Here is a 14,075-nt window from a genome sequence, read left to right on the forward strand (position 1 = left end):
AGACTTGTCGTTCAAATTAGCATATTTGGTGGCTTGTGATGATTTGACTTGATAATGCATGGCATATGTTATTTACTGCTTGAGCCAGCACATCTACTATCCATGATAAGTGGCCAAATATACAAATCAATCCTCAGTTCTCAATGCACAATGCTGTCATATTTCTTCCCTTGTCTACCGATGAGAGTCTAGGTTCTATAAATACGAATGAGTCGATGGGAAGTGACGATCCTCGTTCGGCACAGAGGACATTCTTGGCTTGTGGCCATGATCAAATCCGAGCAAGCTGCGGACCCCCATTGGGATGTCAGCCTTTTCAGCGTCGCTTCCAGCATCGCTTTGAGCGAGATCAAGTCATGATGTCGAAAGTGATAAAATGTATTTATAGACTCACCTGCGCACATACACAAATGCCTACAAAAAGAATCATACATTCATCGATGAGCCATCGATCTACTCTGCTCGTATTTCGGGGTGTGAAGGACTCACCCGCAATCTACAACAGCCAAAGTAGCTTCTTCGTCCTGACACACCACACATAATCCCCTATCAATCTCCGGTGGTGGCCCGGTAGGTACTTTCTTATTCTGAGTTGCTGTTTCGCCGTCGCCATTAGCACCGGTTTCATCATCTTGTGAAGTCTCTTTATCTTCTGATAGCGGCGTGGGAGTCCCGTTGGGCGCAGATACAGGATTGGCAAGACGTTCTTCCTCTATGCGTTGTCTTTCTAGTCGTTTACGCTCGTCGACTATTAGTTCGTTAACGCGATCTATGAGTTGTTCCCTGCGCGATACAGGATAGTCAGTGCCCAATTCTTGGCTCGAGCTGATATGAGATGGAAACGACTGTGCAATGTCCAGGCTGGTATCACGGGACTGCACCACTCACTTCTCCAAGACCTGCTTGAAGTCCACTCTGACGTGATTCTCATACAAAATAGCTTTCAACGTGCCTATACTCAATGACGCCAAATACGATCTGGGCAGGCTGACAAGCGATAGTATCGTGGGTACTGGAGGTGGGGGAGGAGCGGGAGAAGCTTGGGATCGGGGAACAGCTGGTGTCGATCTAGCTTGTGCTGGTCTAGGAGTTGGCTGTGCCGGTCTCGGTGTATTGTTTGGGGGTGGGGGTCGATATGATTGTTGAGGAGGAGGCGGACGTGCGTGATACCCCTGAGGAGGCGGAGGACGAGCGTGGGTATTGTACGGTGAGGTGGGTGGTGGTCTAGCTTGAGTATATGTCTGAGGTGCTGGACGTGGACGAGGAGTAGTGGAAGGTGTGGGTGTGGTCGAAGATGAAGTTGGGGGTTTGCCTGATTTAGGGACGGATCGACGTCGGTAATAGCTCTGATGCAGCGTAAAAAAGTGACTGGAATCAGCTCGTCCGGCAAAGGGCAATGTGTTCACACAGACACAAGAGAGACTTGGCCTTACCTCTGCCTCATGTGACAGACAGCCAGTAGATGGATTTCTGGCTCTTATCACGGCTTGAACGAAATCCTCTTTCTCCTTGGGTCCGACACATGGTATGTTGTACGCTGCTAGGTATTCTTTCAGTCTTTTGATCGGTAGGGCTCGGAGTTGAGTGAGATTCGCAGCGGTCACTGTATGGCATGTCACAGATCAAAACCCAGGTCAGACCATGTGAAGTGAGCAAATGATTGACGCTGACAGATGATAGGTCGACTCACCTTGTAACATGCTTAAGCAGGGTAGACAGACACTCTCAACTTCGTACCCACTTCCCACATTATTGCTCTTCTCATCTAAGCCCAGACCTTCCCTCAGCCCTTCTTTGATCTCGCTAAATATACTTCCTGGACCATTCGACGATGGATTCGTAGATGAAGATGATCCTTGTCCCGCTTTACGAGGCATCAACGCTTGACCGTCCGATAGACAGTTCGAACAGTATTCGTAGCCGCAATGACCGCATACATGTTTACGTCGGAAGATGAAGTTGAATTCTTTATTACATTGTCTGCAGTCTATATTCCTCTGTCAGCTTGGGTGTGCATGCATAAGAGTAGCAGATACATTGAGCATGATCTAGATCTGATGTGTGCTTCGACTTACTAGACGATTCTATCACTGGTGGCGGACCAGATACTGTATATCCACTCATCGTCAACAGAATTCGAGCAAGTAGCAAGAGATGTTGCGGCAGAGCTCACATATTGGCAAGCCAGGAGGCGGTATCCTAGCTGGACGCTGAGATTCCATCGAGTCCTCTGTGTCTTGCTGAGATCAGGATGATGAAGGATCGATAGAGATACCGATATATTCGAGAAAACGCTTATTCAGCTTTGACCGTCGGGCTTTCCTTGGCGATAGGCAGTATGCGGAGCTGATTCTGACAATGTCGTTTTTGGTGTATGTGTATCAGCCTTAATGATATATGCTCTTGCTATGCGACGAATCTCTATCTTCCAGGCTGTTGCGTCTATGTGAGATGAATGAAGGAGAGAGATACAGATGTTGGGATATGTTGATGTTGACGATCGTTTCCATGATGACGCAAATGCCAAAGTTAAAACACGCCTATTAACCGGACATCTCCATCCCATCTCATTCCTCCACGTTATGAACGCTGCGAGCTACCACTATTTCGGTTCACTGACCTCTTGACCCTTGCATCGCCAACTGTCAACCTGACAGCAATACACCCTTTGCAGCCTTATCGTCAATAGACGAAGGAGCCTTCGATCAAGAGGATGAAATGAGCATTCAGAATGGCTCGACATCTGCTGGAGCGACCGAGGATGCGCAGAATCCGGTATCTGCGGAGGACAGGTGGTTGCCATATGATACGGTGAGTCAGATCCTGCTCTTAGACACACGTCAAGCATAGATGATTTGACCTTCCAAATGGGACCATGTAGCCCCGTATAAGACACATCACTGGGTACGTTAATAAACTGCACCAAATGAGACTTTCTTTACCTTGCAAGCTAATGATTAGGATAGAATCCGCATCCACCAACTCACACTTCCCGAATCCCTTCTCTATGCATCTAAACTCGTATCGGCGCAATCATCAGAAGGCGATGCCATTGAACCTCTCTCGCCGGTGGGCGAAAGCTCCAGAAGACGACTAAGTACTTCCTCAACGGTATCTTACCCTTTCCCCAGGCGTTCTTTCGAATTGGACTTGGACAAGCGCGAACGATCATCTTCAACTTCGACTGCCCGACCGCTAGATCCTCCTTCTCCAAGTACCTCAACGCATCATCCGATTAACTCGCCTCGAAATCGAGTGACTAGGCCTAGAGCACCGACTTTAGCTGGAGAAGCGCTTGAGCACCGTCATAATTTTACCTCATCACCTGGAATAGACAAGAGTGGGAGTACACAACATGAGCAAGCTGATACGGGGGCCAGATTTCTGGGAGAAAGAAGACCTGTGAGGTGCTTTATAGCTCTCAAATTCCCTCAGAAGTCTCACAGACCATCCAGTCACTCCAAAGGAGAAGATGAGGACAATGATGAACCGAGGAGGAGGACTAAGAGCGACGAGAGGGATCTGAGGCTGAACGGACATTCAGATTTCATGCGCAAGGTATCCCGAAGAACATCGTCAAACTCCCTCAATCGCAATGGTAATCCCAATACTACTTCTTTGCCAAATACGCCTGTCAAACCCTCCCTTCGACACACTATCTCAAGCTCTTCCTCACACTCCTCATTACTACAAACCACCCCGCCTCGCTCGCGGACTGTCTCTCTGACTACACCTGCTAAAACCAATGGGAAGATCAATGATGCCCCTCAGGGGTATTCACTTGGCAGATCATCTTCCAGACTCAGCGACGATTCTTCCGTACATTCGATCGTCCGTTCTCCCCCTCCGGCTTTCAGAGCGCCAAACCTACTGGGCAAGTCTAAGGCCAGTCTAAGCGTATCTCATCACTTTGCTCACGCGGAGAACTCGCCCACTCAATCGACTTTCACGGCCGCGGATCAAAACTCAGATCCTGCCTCGGGAGACCCAGACCATTCCTCGGAGGAAAAGGAGAAAGAAAGATTGAAAATGGAAAGGAAGCTCAAGTCGCAAGCTGAACGTCAGGTCGAAATACCATTCTACATCTCGCCTATACACCCTCCATCGACCAATCCCAGATTTCAAGGCTTGGAAGCTAATGATCTAGCGAACTGGCTCACTTCCACTCAGTTAGCGGATAGCCGCTTTAATCTGGAGATATGGGTAGAGCTTCCATCCGGGCAGTGGAAGACGATAACGGAGATTGGTGGATCGATAGACCTGGCACAATTAAGGCGAGGTCCTTCACCTGCTCAGATCAATGGGATTGAATTTACACTATCGCAAAATCCAAAAGAAGTCTATCATGTGCCTACTCAAGGTGAACTTGAGACACCACCTCCAATCGATCCACAGAGAGGGATAGGTATTATGGAGAGGAGTTTGAGGGAAACACGCATGGAGAAAGGCGTGACTTTTGGAGGATTACATCAGTCAGTTCGCTCGAAACCCATCGTTAATTCCAATATCGGTTGAGCAAGGAGATCTCGAGCTGATGCACGATGGACGATGATTGTAGCTTGATCAACTTGCAAGCTGTCATTGCTGATACTCAACGAAGTATAGAGGAAGTCAGGCGAAAAGTTGATAATTTGTTACTGAAGGATGCGGATTGCAGGGGTTTGGTGAGTGTTTCGAGACTTTGAGTACGCATGCCGCGCTTGCATCTTGAATTGCTGATTGCTAATGGCCCGCCTTGCGTTGTCAGAGACGAGACATATCAGAAAGGCAAGCCAGAGTAGAATGGTTCGGGTCGAAGATATCTGAAGTCGAGAAACACACGCGAGAAAGTGAGTCGAGCTGTCCTTGTCTGGTTGCACATGCGTGTCGAGTTCTGACAATTGGATGCGCGCTCCAGCTCAAGCTCGCACTACTCTGAAACAGCAAGATCTCGATGTTAGGCGGGATAATTTGGACGGAGCTGAAGAAGCCGATGAGCTACGAAGAGGACGAGGCCGAGATTTGGAGGATGAAATAGGCAAAATCGAGTGAGGACTCTCTTACGCAAGAGATCTGCTGCCAAATTACATGATTGACCTTTCTGTTATTGTTCTTACGCAGGACCGATCGTCTTGCCCTCTTGCCTCAGATCCACCTTCTTCGCGCCCATCATATCCAGACGCTTGACTCCCTTTTCCCGATCCAGCCCCTCGACCCATCACAACTCCTTTACACGATCTTGGGCGTACCTCTTCCTATACCCATAGGAAGCAAAGATCCTGCCCCTCCGCCCACTATGCCAGAATATAAAGTGGACGAGAAGACGACAGCGGCTGCATTGGGGTACGTCGCTCTGACTGTACAGATTCTGGGTAGTCTCGGAGGAGCTACAGGGGGTTTACCGTATCCAATCACGTGTGCTGGGTCGAGGAGTAGTGTGAGGGATGGCACAGGTGTCATGCAAGGTCCCCGATCGTGAGTCCGAGTCCTATTCTCACATCGTTGGTTCACCAAAGCTCTGTAAGGTTAGTTTTGGTGGTTGACGTTCTGTTGGTGATCAGATTTCCGCTATACTCCAAAGGCGTGGATAGGTACCGATACGAGTATGCCGTTTTCTTGTTGAACACGAATATCGAGATGGTGAGTCATCTACCCACCTCTTCTTGCTTGCTGAGTTTACCGTATCATGTAACATAGAAAGTTGACTTATTTGCAACTCCGACTTGGACATTGTAGTTGATGCAAGAATCCTCGATCCGATTATTAGATCGCCGACATACCCTCCCCAACCTGAAGAACTTGTTATTAACTCTATCATCACCGAATTTACCCCAACCTCAACTCTTGAGTCGAAGTACAATGACCTCGCGAAATGTCTCTTATAGATCAGTGACTCCTACACCTACGTTGTTGGGCAGCGGCAGTGGAGCATGGAGTCGCGCTTCGTCCAATACTTTTGGAGATAGGCAGAAACCTGGACATACTGGCTCCATGTCCCCCTCAAGCACGCGTACGGCAGATGATCAGAGTCCGTTGAAGATCAATACGTTGAACAGTCCGAGTCCGCTCAGAGCGATACGGAGGAGTCAAGAGAACAGAGGGAAGTATGGGGCGCTGCAAATGCATAATCAGAGACAGAGATTTGGTAGTGTAGACTTGGGAAGTGATTCGGCAAGTGATTCGGAAGAGGAGAAAGATTTGGATGTGGCGTAGGTATTGAGACAGATAGAACCGAAGAACACTGCTTGCATCATGTTAGTCACTTGTCCCTCATGCTTGATAGGATACTGATGGGCAGTATACATATGTCGAAGGAGGGCTTCGAAATATTGATTGTTATGACGTAGCACAGTCATCCAACCATAAACAAACAATTCAAGTTTGATGCATTGTCATTATTCATATCTTAGCTTTGTTCGCATTTCCAACACACCTCACATGATGGACGTATGCTTGATTAGGTGGACGCAGGGGGATTTTAATGGTCCTATTAGCCAAGTCGGGGTTGTCCAGGCGTAGCATACGGATCACGCATCTCATTCTCCTCTTCGACCTCCCCTTCTAGTCCTCGTCCTTTCGGGAACCTCGTACGACCTTGCGGGATCTGGGGGAGTTTGCCTAACTTGGCTAATTCGTCTCGGACATTACTATCTCTATCGTACATCCTTGAATTGTCCCTTTCTCTTTGGAGATCGCTGTTGGTGTTGTATCCTGGCGGAGTATATGACGAAGATGATTGAGATCGACTCTCTGATTCTGGGGATCGCAAGTCTCGAGGGGAAGTCCCATGATCGTAGGCATTTCCACTACCTCCATATGATCTATTACTAGGATTGGTGCCGCCGCTGGTGTCACTGCCGTTGCCGATAACCCCGCCAAGACCGCTACCGCTGAACATGGGATCAGAAGGAGGCGCATTATCGCCTAAGGTCATGTCCCCGTTACTGAGTGCGTTGGCGCGTGCTTGGGCTCGTATGCGGAGGATCTCTGACACTAGGAGTGCCCTGGATGTGGAGAATGAGATGAATGCCGACGAGACTATTTTGAGGAATATGGTGATTAGCTAACGTCGATGTTCATTGCGGGAATGATAATATGGGTGATGATTGTGTCTGAGGAAGTCTATGGCGGGATATTGAATGGTGGGCGGCATCGCATCGACTCACATAAGAAGGTGAGGGAAAGTGCGTTCCTCGATGGTGTCTTAGGCATGAACCGTCTAACCAAGTAAGCTGTAAATTATTGACACGGGATTATGATCAGCATTGTGTTGCGTTTCTCCTTGAAGTTCGCGCAGATCGAGACGAGGTGAGGTCAAGGCGAGGTTAAGGTGGAAGACGTCTTACTGAGTACTCCACCACCGAGTAAACCAGTGATCATCCCCCTCTCTGTGGTCCGCCTGTTGAGCCGCTTGTAATCTTCCAAAGTCAATATACTGCTCGCTGAACCCAGCTCGATCGTCTCTTGTTCGCCGGATCGCGGATCGAATAGGACTAATTTGGGCTGAGGCGAGCGCGGTTGATTCGATCGGTCATTTGGATCTCGGGGTCGATCGTTTGCGCTTGATGATTCAAGGGGTGTCAATGAGCCTGTAAAAGTCGATCATTGATTAGTCCAAGTCAGATATCACATCAACTAAAATTAGAATGTAACTCGGACAGACGTGGAAGTAAGCGTAAACGTACCGTCGTCAATGGGCGTAGCTGAAAGATCGGCTTCTCGCAAAGGCATATTGGCCGGTTGTTCTGGATAGGCAGATATTTCTGCAAGTCACAGGCAGTTTCTTGTCATAACAGATAGACCAGATGTGACATGGTTGATCCTGTCTTGACAATGTAGGACGTCACCGTAGCTGTTGCCATCGTCATCGGGACATCGCTCGCCTCCACTTCACTTCCGGCGGATGGTCAATAAGGCACAAGGCGGAACCAATTTGTTGGCTGCTATCTGGTGTGTCCCCGGTGCATGTTCGCGGGTGACTAGAAGAATGAATGGAGCTTCTCACCTTGATATCACGACCTAAACTTCGACACGGCGGTCACTTCTACGATCACTTGGCCAGCCTCAATCTACGTTGAAGCTATCAACATCCCACCAGAATCATACAGCCAGCGCCGAGTCGCATATTATCGGACTCTGCCTTCGTCTCCACTTGAGTCCACCAAGTCCATCCTTTGCCGCTTCCATTGGCAACCAACAGCACTCAACCATAAACATCATGCCCGCTCACTCCCCTATACCGGATATCCCAGGACAACTACTCACCGATCCAACGATACGATCGTATCTCACTTCGAGAGTTACCGAGATATGCGGCCTCAATGGACCCAAATTCCCAGGCTCTCAGCCCGTGTCGTTCCAGACTTCTTCCTTGGAGTTGTTGGAGACGGAGAACTTTTGGGTGTGTGAGAAGTCTGACGGAGTGAGGATATTGGTCCTCATTGTCGTGAATGGGATGACGGGTAATCAGGAGGTATGGCTTGTGAGTGAAGCCTAGATTCATTCCATCGGGTCATAATCAACATTTTGAATAGATCATCCCACGTCCAGGTGGATATGGCTGGACCCGCAGCACTGCTGCCCCTTCACTGCATGTAACCTCACGTATATAGGTGCAGACTTGCTGATCTTCTATGCCTCTGCTGCTAGATCGATAGAAAGGAACGATATTTCAGCGTGCAAGACCTGCACTTCCCACATTATGAGAATCGCGGGAATCCCTTAGGCGAAACAATATTGGATGGGGAATTGGTAATTGACATAGACCCCAAAACCAACGCCGTGAGTCATCTTCTTCAGTTCTGGCTCACCAGTACACAGCTGACATCAAGGGCGATGGACGGCAGCAAACATTGAGATTTTACGCATTCGATTGTTTAGTTTTGGACGGAATAAACATTATGAAGAAGCCTTTGCATTCGCGATATGGTGTATGTGAAATGATCTGAATAACTCTGTGATCAGTGATCTCAGGGCTGATGGATGTTTGATCTCTGTAGCGGCTGAAGGAATGGGTAATCAAGCCTTTTCAGAAATCTCTACGAGACTTCCCAGAATGGAAAGACGCTTTACCCTTTGAGTAAGCCGAGCCGAAATCCATTCCCTCTCGGACAGCCTGCTGACTTTGTGAGGCGATGGACAGGGTCGTAGCGAAGGAGCAAGAATTGTCGTACCATTTAGGCCATGTGCTAAATGTGCATATACCGAAACTGCAGCATGGTCATGACGGTCTGATTTTCACCTGTTGCGAGACGGAATACGTGCCAGGGACAGACGAAAAGATGTAAGAGCCCAATCTCCGGGCTTGACCGACCATCGTTACATTTCTCGCAAATGCTGATTGTCTGCGTTGATATGTGGGATATAGACTGAAATGGAAACCTCCGTCCGAGAACTCGATTGACTTCAAGCTGGAATTACGATTCCCGCCCTCGAGCTCGAATCATGATGAACCCGATTATTACGCGAAACCCGAGTTTCTGTTGTATACCTGGCTAGGAGGCGAAGAGTACGATTTCTTCGATATGATGGGTATGGAAGACGAAGAGTGGGACAAGTAAGTCACTCCACTTCGCGCAAAATAAGCGCAGATGGAGATCCGAATGGAGGTCATGAGCGTCCGTCGTACAAATGGATTGACGCGCCTGTGTCGGAAAACAGGATCAAAGAATCGGGTGAACAGCTGGACGACCGTATAGTCGAAGTGAGCTGGGACGCAGATAATGGGTATTGGAAGATGATGAGGATACGAGACGATAAGAATCACGGGAATCACAAGAGTATAGTAGATAAGATCCTGGTCAGTATAGAAGACGGAGTGGAGATTGAGGCTGTGCGTTCTCCCTCATTTTAAATGATCTCCTGCCTGTGCAGGTGTTGTGTAAAGGGACAGGGCTGATGACAGATGCAAATTATCTAGTTGCTGGCGAGGTCCGAGTCCATCAGAACAGCTTGGAAGAATCGAGCGCAGGCGCAAGCGCAAGCGAAGCATTCTGGTCAGGCTCCTGCATCTTCAGCTCAACAGCACCAGCAACAGCAGCAACAGCAGCAACAAAGACAATCACAATCACAGCAGCCTCAACCGCCCACGCCCGGTGCTGCTAGAATGTCAGGTCAGGGATATCCCATAACACCCGGTTATGGCGGTCAAGGAGGTGCACAAGGACAGGGTTTGGTAGCTGGTCTGAAGAGGTAGTAACTGTAACTCATCTGTAATTCTTACACTTCCGGAGGCCATTAGACATTACGTTGTACATATTTCTTGCATGGTGGCACCAATAATAACAGACAACGTTAATGGGTCTGAACGCGTTGCGAGTTTATAAGTGTATGTGTCTATCTGTATCAGTCGTCCAACCTCCGTGATCCAGCTATGTGATTGCCCTTCACCACCAACTTACCGGTTCGACCTTCACCGCTCTGTACACCTCTCTTTCCTGGTTCTGTTCATCATTTTTGGAATTGTCGTCGTTATGATTAATACTCTCTTCGTCTTCCTCTTCTTCTCTTGTCTCCTCCTGTCGATCCTCTTCCGATCTTTTCGCTCTATTTCGCCTTCGTGCCAGCATCCAGTTCAGCTCCGCTATCACAGTATGCAACGAATCGATTTCTGCGTAAGCCTGTTGCAATCGAGCACCTCGTCTCGTTCTTGTCTGTCTTTGCTTTTCTGCAAGCACTTTAGCAGTCCAATCCATACCGTTCAACTGCCCTTTCAACATTTTATTTTCCATTCTCGCAGCCTCGAGCTGATTCCGCGATTGCAGCGGACTACTTGATCCACTGGCATTCGCTGCATTATTATCGACGTGGGCATTGGTGATGACAGACGATGTCAAGGTATCGAATTGTCGTGATACTTTATTCGCCGCCTTCGCCGTCGCCGTCGCCGTCGCCGTCGTCGACGAACCCTTCGATCGCGTGTAAGGGGAGTATCGCATCGACTTTGCAGATCTATATTTGTAATTGGAAGCCACCTCGCCACCAGTCACAAGCCCAGGCGACATCGTGGGCGATCGAGGTGCCCAAGTAGGGCTGACGTCCCTCGCGATGACGCCGGAATCGGAATGGGAGTCGACGTCCTGAGAAGCGAAGACCTTGAGAGACGAGACCGGGAAGAAACGAGGTGAATCTTGGCCAAATATGGGCGGATTGAGGCGGACCCCGGCGGGAAGCGGTCGAGCCATGATCGAGGCAATACTGGGAAGCGTTCGTCCTACGCCGAAAATGAATTTTTCGACTGGAGTCGTTGGTCGTACGGGGTATGCAGCGATAGCCGAGGGCATGTAGGGATTGTATATGGGTTTACATCGTCCCGAAGGCACGCCCGTAGGACAGGTAATCGTGATTCGATCCATTGTGTGTGTACAGTAGTACGATAATTTTATTTGAATCCCCGTGGTCTACCTACAGCAGAACTGCCCAAAGAAGTCAGCCGGATACCATTCTTCCCCGGTGCAGTCCAGATGCCTACATACCACGGACTGTTCTATTTACGCTATCAGATGAAGATCTGAAGTATAAAACGGTGAGACACAGTCGATATAAGGGCAATTTGTCAGTCAGTAGCTTGCTAAGCACTGAACTCGAAGAATGAAGATGAATGAGGAAGAGAAGGTACACGAGCGGCCAGATCATGCATGGTATGATACATGGACCATCTGATCCCATCAGCGGGAGTATGCATCTCGTCAACAATAGGTTGATGGGTGTCTCAGTCATGCCGTGGGGTAAAGTCTGTCAAGTACAAGTAGGTTAAGGCGGAGAAGTCGACGAACGATACTCCACGACGCTCTTTGCAACAGTGCCACAGTCCTGAACTGCATGTCCGATTCCAGTCCGCCAAATGGGACAAGAAATGATTGGTCGATCAAGCATGCATGATGGTCTCGTTTTTGTTTCGATTGTTGACTGCTAGAGTGATAACAGCATACATTTATACAGTAGATAGTCTATATAGAACCCTTGCCTTCTCCCGGCACAACCTTCTCACCCTTCTTCACCCTCTCAATCAGCTCTCGTACCCCCGCTTCACCGTTTATTTTGTGCACCCTCTTTTCAAGTTGTTCAAGCTTCTTCAACTCTTCAGGTAAGACGGTCTCCCTAAAGTTGAATTCCGGGAATTGTTTTGCGCTCAAAGCAAGTTCGACTGCCGAGGAGAATTTAGCTGGGTGGGCGGTTGATAGAGTGACCCAATATGAATTTGGTCTGATCACAAACATGAGGTCAGTGGCCAGATCGCGCATTACGTCTGAGGAAATTGAGCATATCGACTTACGCCTTCTTCTGAGATCGCTCAGTAGCTGCCAGACCGACTGCGGTATGGGGATCGACGACGTAAGGGCCGTATTTAGGAAGTTGGTAGTATTTCCTGATCTCCTCGAGTGTCTATCGGATGACATGGGTCAGCTATGTAGCGGAGCTAGCGGAAATAAGTGGTTGAGAGGCGCAACTCACTTGTCCATCGGAAACTCTCTCCGACCAGAAATCTCTACCCGCAGCCTCTTTGATCCTTTCCCCAAGATTCACTTTGCCGTTCTTCTTCAATTCAGCCATCCATCCATTCAAGTGCTCTTGTGCCCTCGCTCTATCTTGCTCGGCATCACCAGACGGTATTTCAAGGGTATCCAGGGCCAAGTAATACAACAATCTCTCGAAATTCGACGAGAGGAGGATATCCATAGCTGGTGAATGCGTGGATTTGACTGAACTGCCTGATGAAGGGGTAGCTTGTTGTCCATCCGACGATCCATTCACAGCTGCAGTCTCAGGTGCTTGACTGCTTGAAGAGACCTCTTCGCCAGCTTCGTATCTACCAGTCCGGAAGAATCTATCTAAGATATCATTCTCGTTGGTAGCTACGACCAAGTGGTCCATTGGTAATCCCAATCTCTTAGCGAACCATCCAGCCAAGATATCCCCGAAATTCCCAGTGGGAACCGAGAATTGCACTTTGGCGCCTTCCGCTCGAGCAGATTCAGGAAGCTGGAAATAAGCTGAGAAGTAGTATACGATCTGAGCGAGGATTCTAGCCCAATTGATGGAGTTGATAGCGCCCAATCTGTGGGTGGAGTTGAATTCTTTATCGGAGAAGAGGGTTTTGACGATAGATTGACAAGTATCGAAATCTGAATCTTGGACGGCGACGCAGTATACGTTCTCGTCTGGGACAGTAGCCATTTGCGCTTCTTGGATAGGCGAGATTCGGCCGTCAGGGTAAAGGATGAAGATGGTGATGGATGGTTTGGAACGGAGGCCGTATATGGCGGCGCTAAGTGTTTTGTCAGGATCAGCCTTTAGCCCTTTCTCTCCAAGAAATGTGGAGTCTATTAATGTTTGATTAGACTCACGATCCCGTATCCCCGGAGGTCGCTCCAACAACAGTCAATTCCTCCCTCTCCTCCTTACCCTCTTTCTCTAATTTACCATTCCTTCTCTCGAGGAAATACCTGAACAGTTCACCCAGGAATTGCAGCGCTACATCTTTGAATGCCCATGTCGGACCGTGCCACAATTCAAGGACGTATTCCTTCTCGCCCGTCTGTCTTAACGGCGTAGTCTTTTCCGAGCGGAACGTGGAATAGGCCGTGTTGATAATTTGACTCAGGTCTTTAGAGGGGATGACGGAGGTGGGTATGAACAAAGATAAGATTTCGCGTGATAGTTCGGGGAATGAGAGGGATGCCCATTTGGTTTGCCAATCCGCGGGTAAAGAGGGGATGTGGGTTGGGATGTAGAGACTGATCGATGGGACAATGACTCTTTAGCTATTGGTTCAAACAGAAACAGCATGACTTGGTTCATGAGAGATGAAGTAAGACGCTCACCCTCCATTAGGTGCTAGACCAGTCAAGACAGCCTATGACCAAGAGTAAGCATAAGCAAGTTATCAAGACACCATCACACAGACTATAGCACCCAGGTCTGCGGTGTCGCACGTTCGTTGAGGTGCAATCTTCCCGAAAGAAAAGTCACTCACATCTTCGAAAGAGAGAGTCTCACTTCCACCTCGAGTAGAGAAATACCTCATTTCGGATTCCGACATTGTTCCAAGGAATGAAGCTGAATCTTTAGGTTCTGTGTCTGAAGAGACGAAATTC

At 48.7% G+C, this 14,075-nt stretch overlaps 6 protein-coding genes across 6 annotated transcripts; 2 read left to right on the forward strand and 4 right to left on the reverse strand.

The window, feature by feature from the left end:
- Positions 1–188: 188 nt before the first annotated feature.
- On the reverse strand, positions 189–2,222 carry I303_103938 (uncharacterized protein; the record flags this gene model as incomplete). The annotated part of the gene is made up of 8 exons (XM_065968874.1): positions 189–286; positions 395–414; positions 490–783; positions 889–1,346; positions 1,434–1,603; positions 1,691–1,987; positions 2,076–2,108; positions 2,174–2,222. 8 exons carry the CDS (start codon positions 2,220–2,222, stop codon positions 189–191), a joined length of 1,419 nt encoding a protein of 472 aa, XP_065824946.1.
- A 496-nt stretch (positions 2,223–2,718) lies between these two features.
- Positions 2,719–6,192, forward strand: I303_103939 (uncharacterized protein; the record flags this gene model as incomplete). Its single annotated transcript, XM_018407270.1, has 9 exons — positions 2,719–2,811; positions 2,882–2,904; positions 2,967–4,472; positions 4,559–4,664; positions 4,748–4,829; positions 4,898–5,027; positions 5,101–5,454; positions 5,541–5,619; positions 5,716–6,192. The coding sequence occupies 9 exons, from the start codon at positions 2,719–2,721 to the stop codon at positions 6,190–6,192; spliced, it is 2,850 nt and encodes a 949-aa protein (XP_018264078.1).
- Positions 6,193–6,469: 277 nt separating this feature from the next.
- Positions 6,470–7,710, reverse strand: I303_103940 (uncharacterized protein; the record flags this gene model as incomplete). Its single annotated transcript, XM_018407271.1, has 4 exons — positions 6,470–7,017; positions 7,146–7,211; positions 7,326–7,568; positions 7,665–7,710. The coding sequence occupies 4 exons, from the start codon at positions 7,708–7,710 to the stop codon at positions 6,470–6,472; spliced, it is 903 nt and encodes a 300-aa protein (XP_018264079.1).
- A 487-nt stretch (positions 7,711–8,197) lies between these two features.
- Positions 8,198–10,174, forward strand: I303_103941 (uncharacterized protein; the record flags this gene model as incomplete). The annotated part of the gene is made up of 8 exons (XM_018407272.1): positions 8,198–8,461; positions 8,629–8,760; positions 8,826–8,909; positions 8,979–9,058; positions 9,122–9,262; positions 9,347–9,535; positions 9,640–9,811; positions 9,899–10,174. 8 exons carry the CDS (start codon positions 8,198–8,200, stop codon positions 10,172–10,174), a joined length of 1,338 nt encoding a protein of 445 aa, XP_018264080.1.
- A 190-nt stretch (positions 10,175–10,364) lies between these two features.
- On the reverse strand, positions 10,365–11,333 carry I303_103942 (uncharacterized protein; the record flags this gene model as incomplete). Its single annotated transcript, XM_018407273.1, has 1 exon — positions 10,365–11,333. One exon carries the CDS (start codon positions 11,331–11,333, stop codon positions 10,365–10,367), a length of 969 nt encoding a protein of 322 aa, XP_018264081.1.
- Positions 11,334–11,927: 594 nt separating this feature from the next.
- I303_103943 (threonine synthase) lies at positions 11,928–14,020 on the reverse strand (the record flags this gene model as incomplete). Its single annotated transcript, XM_018407274.1, has 6 exons — positions 11,928–12,183; positions 12,254–12,363; positions 12,433–13,246; positions 13,326–13,715; positions 13,803–13,834; positions 13,955–14,020. 6 exons carry the CDS (start codon positions 14,018–14,020, stop codon positions 11,928–11,930), a joined length of 1,668 nt encoding a protein of 555 aa, XP_018264082.1.
- Positions 14,021–14,075: the final 55 nt, after the last annotated feature.

This window comes from Kwoniella dejecticola, chromosome 4 (genome assembly GCF_000512565.2).
Source record: "Kwoniella dejecticola CBS 10117 chromosome 4, complete sequence".
In the NCBI taxonomy this organism is placed as follows: domain Eukaryota; kingdom Fungi; phylum Basidiomycota; class Tremellomycetes; order Tremellales; family Cryptococcaceae; genus Kwoniella; species Kwoniella dejecticola.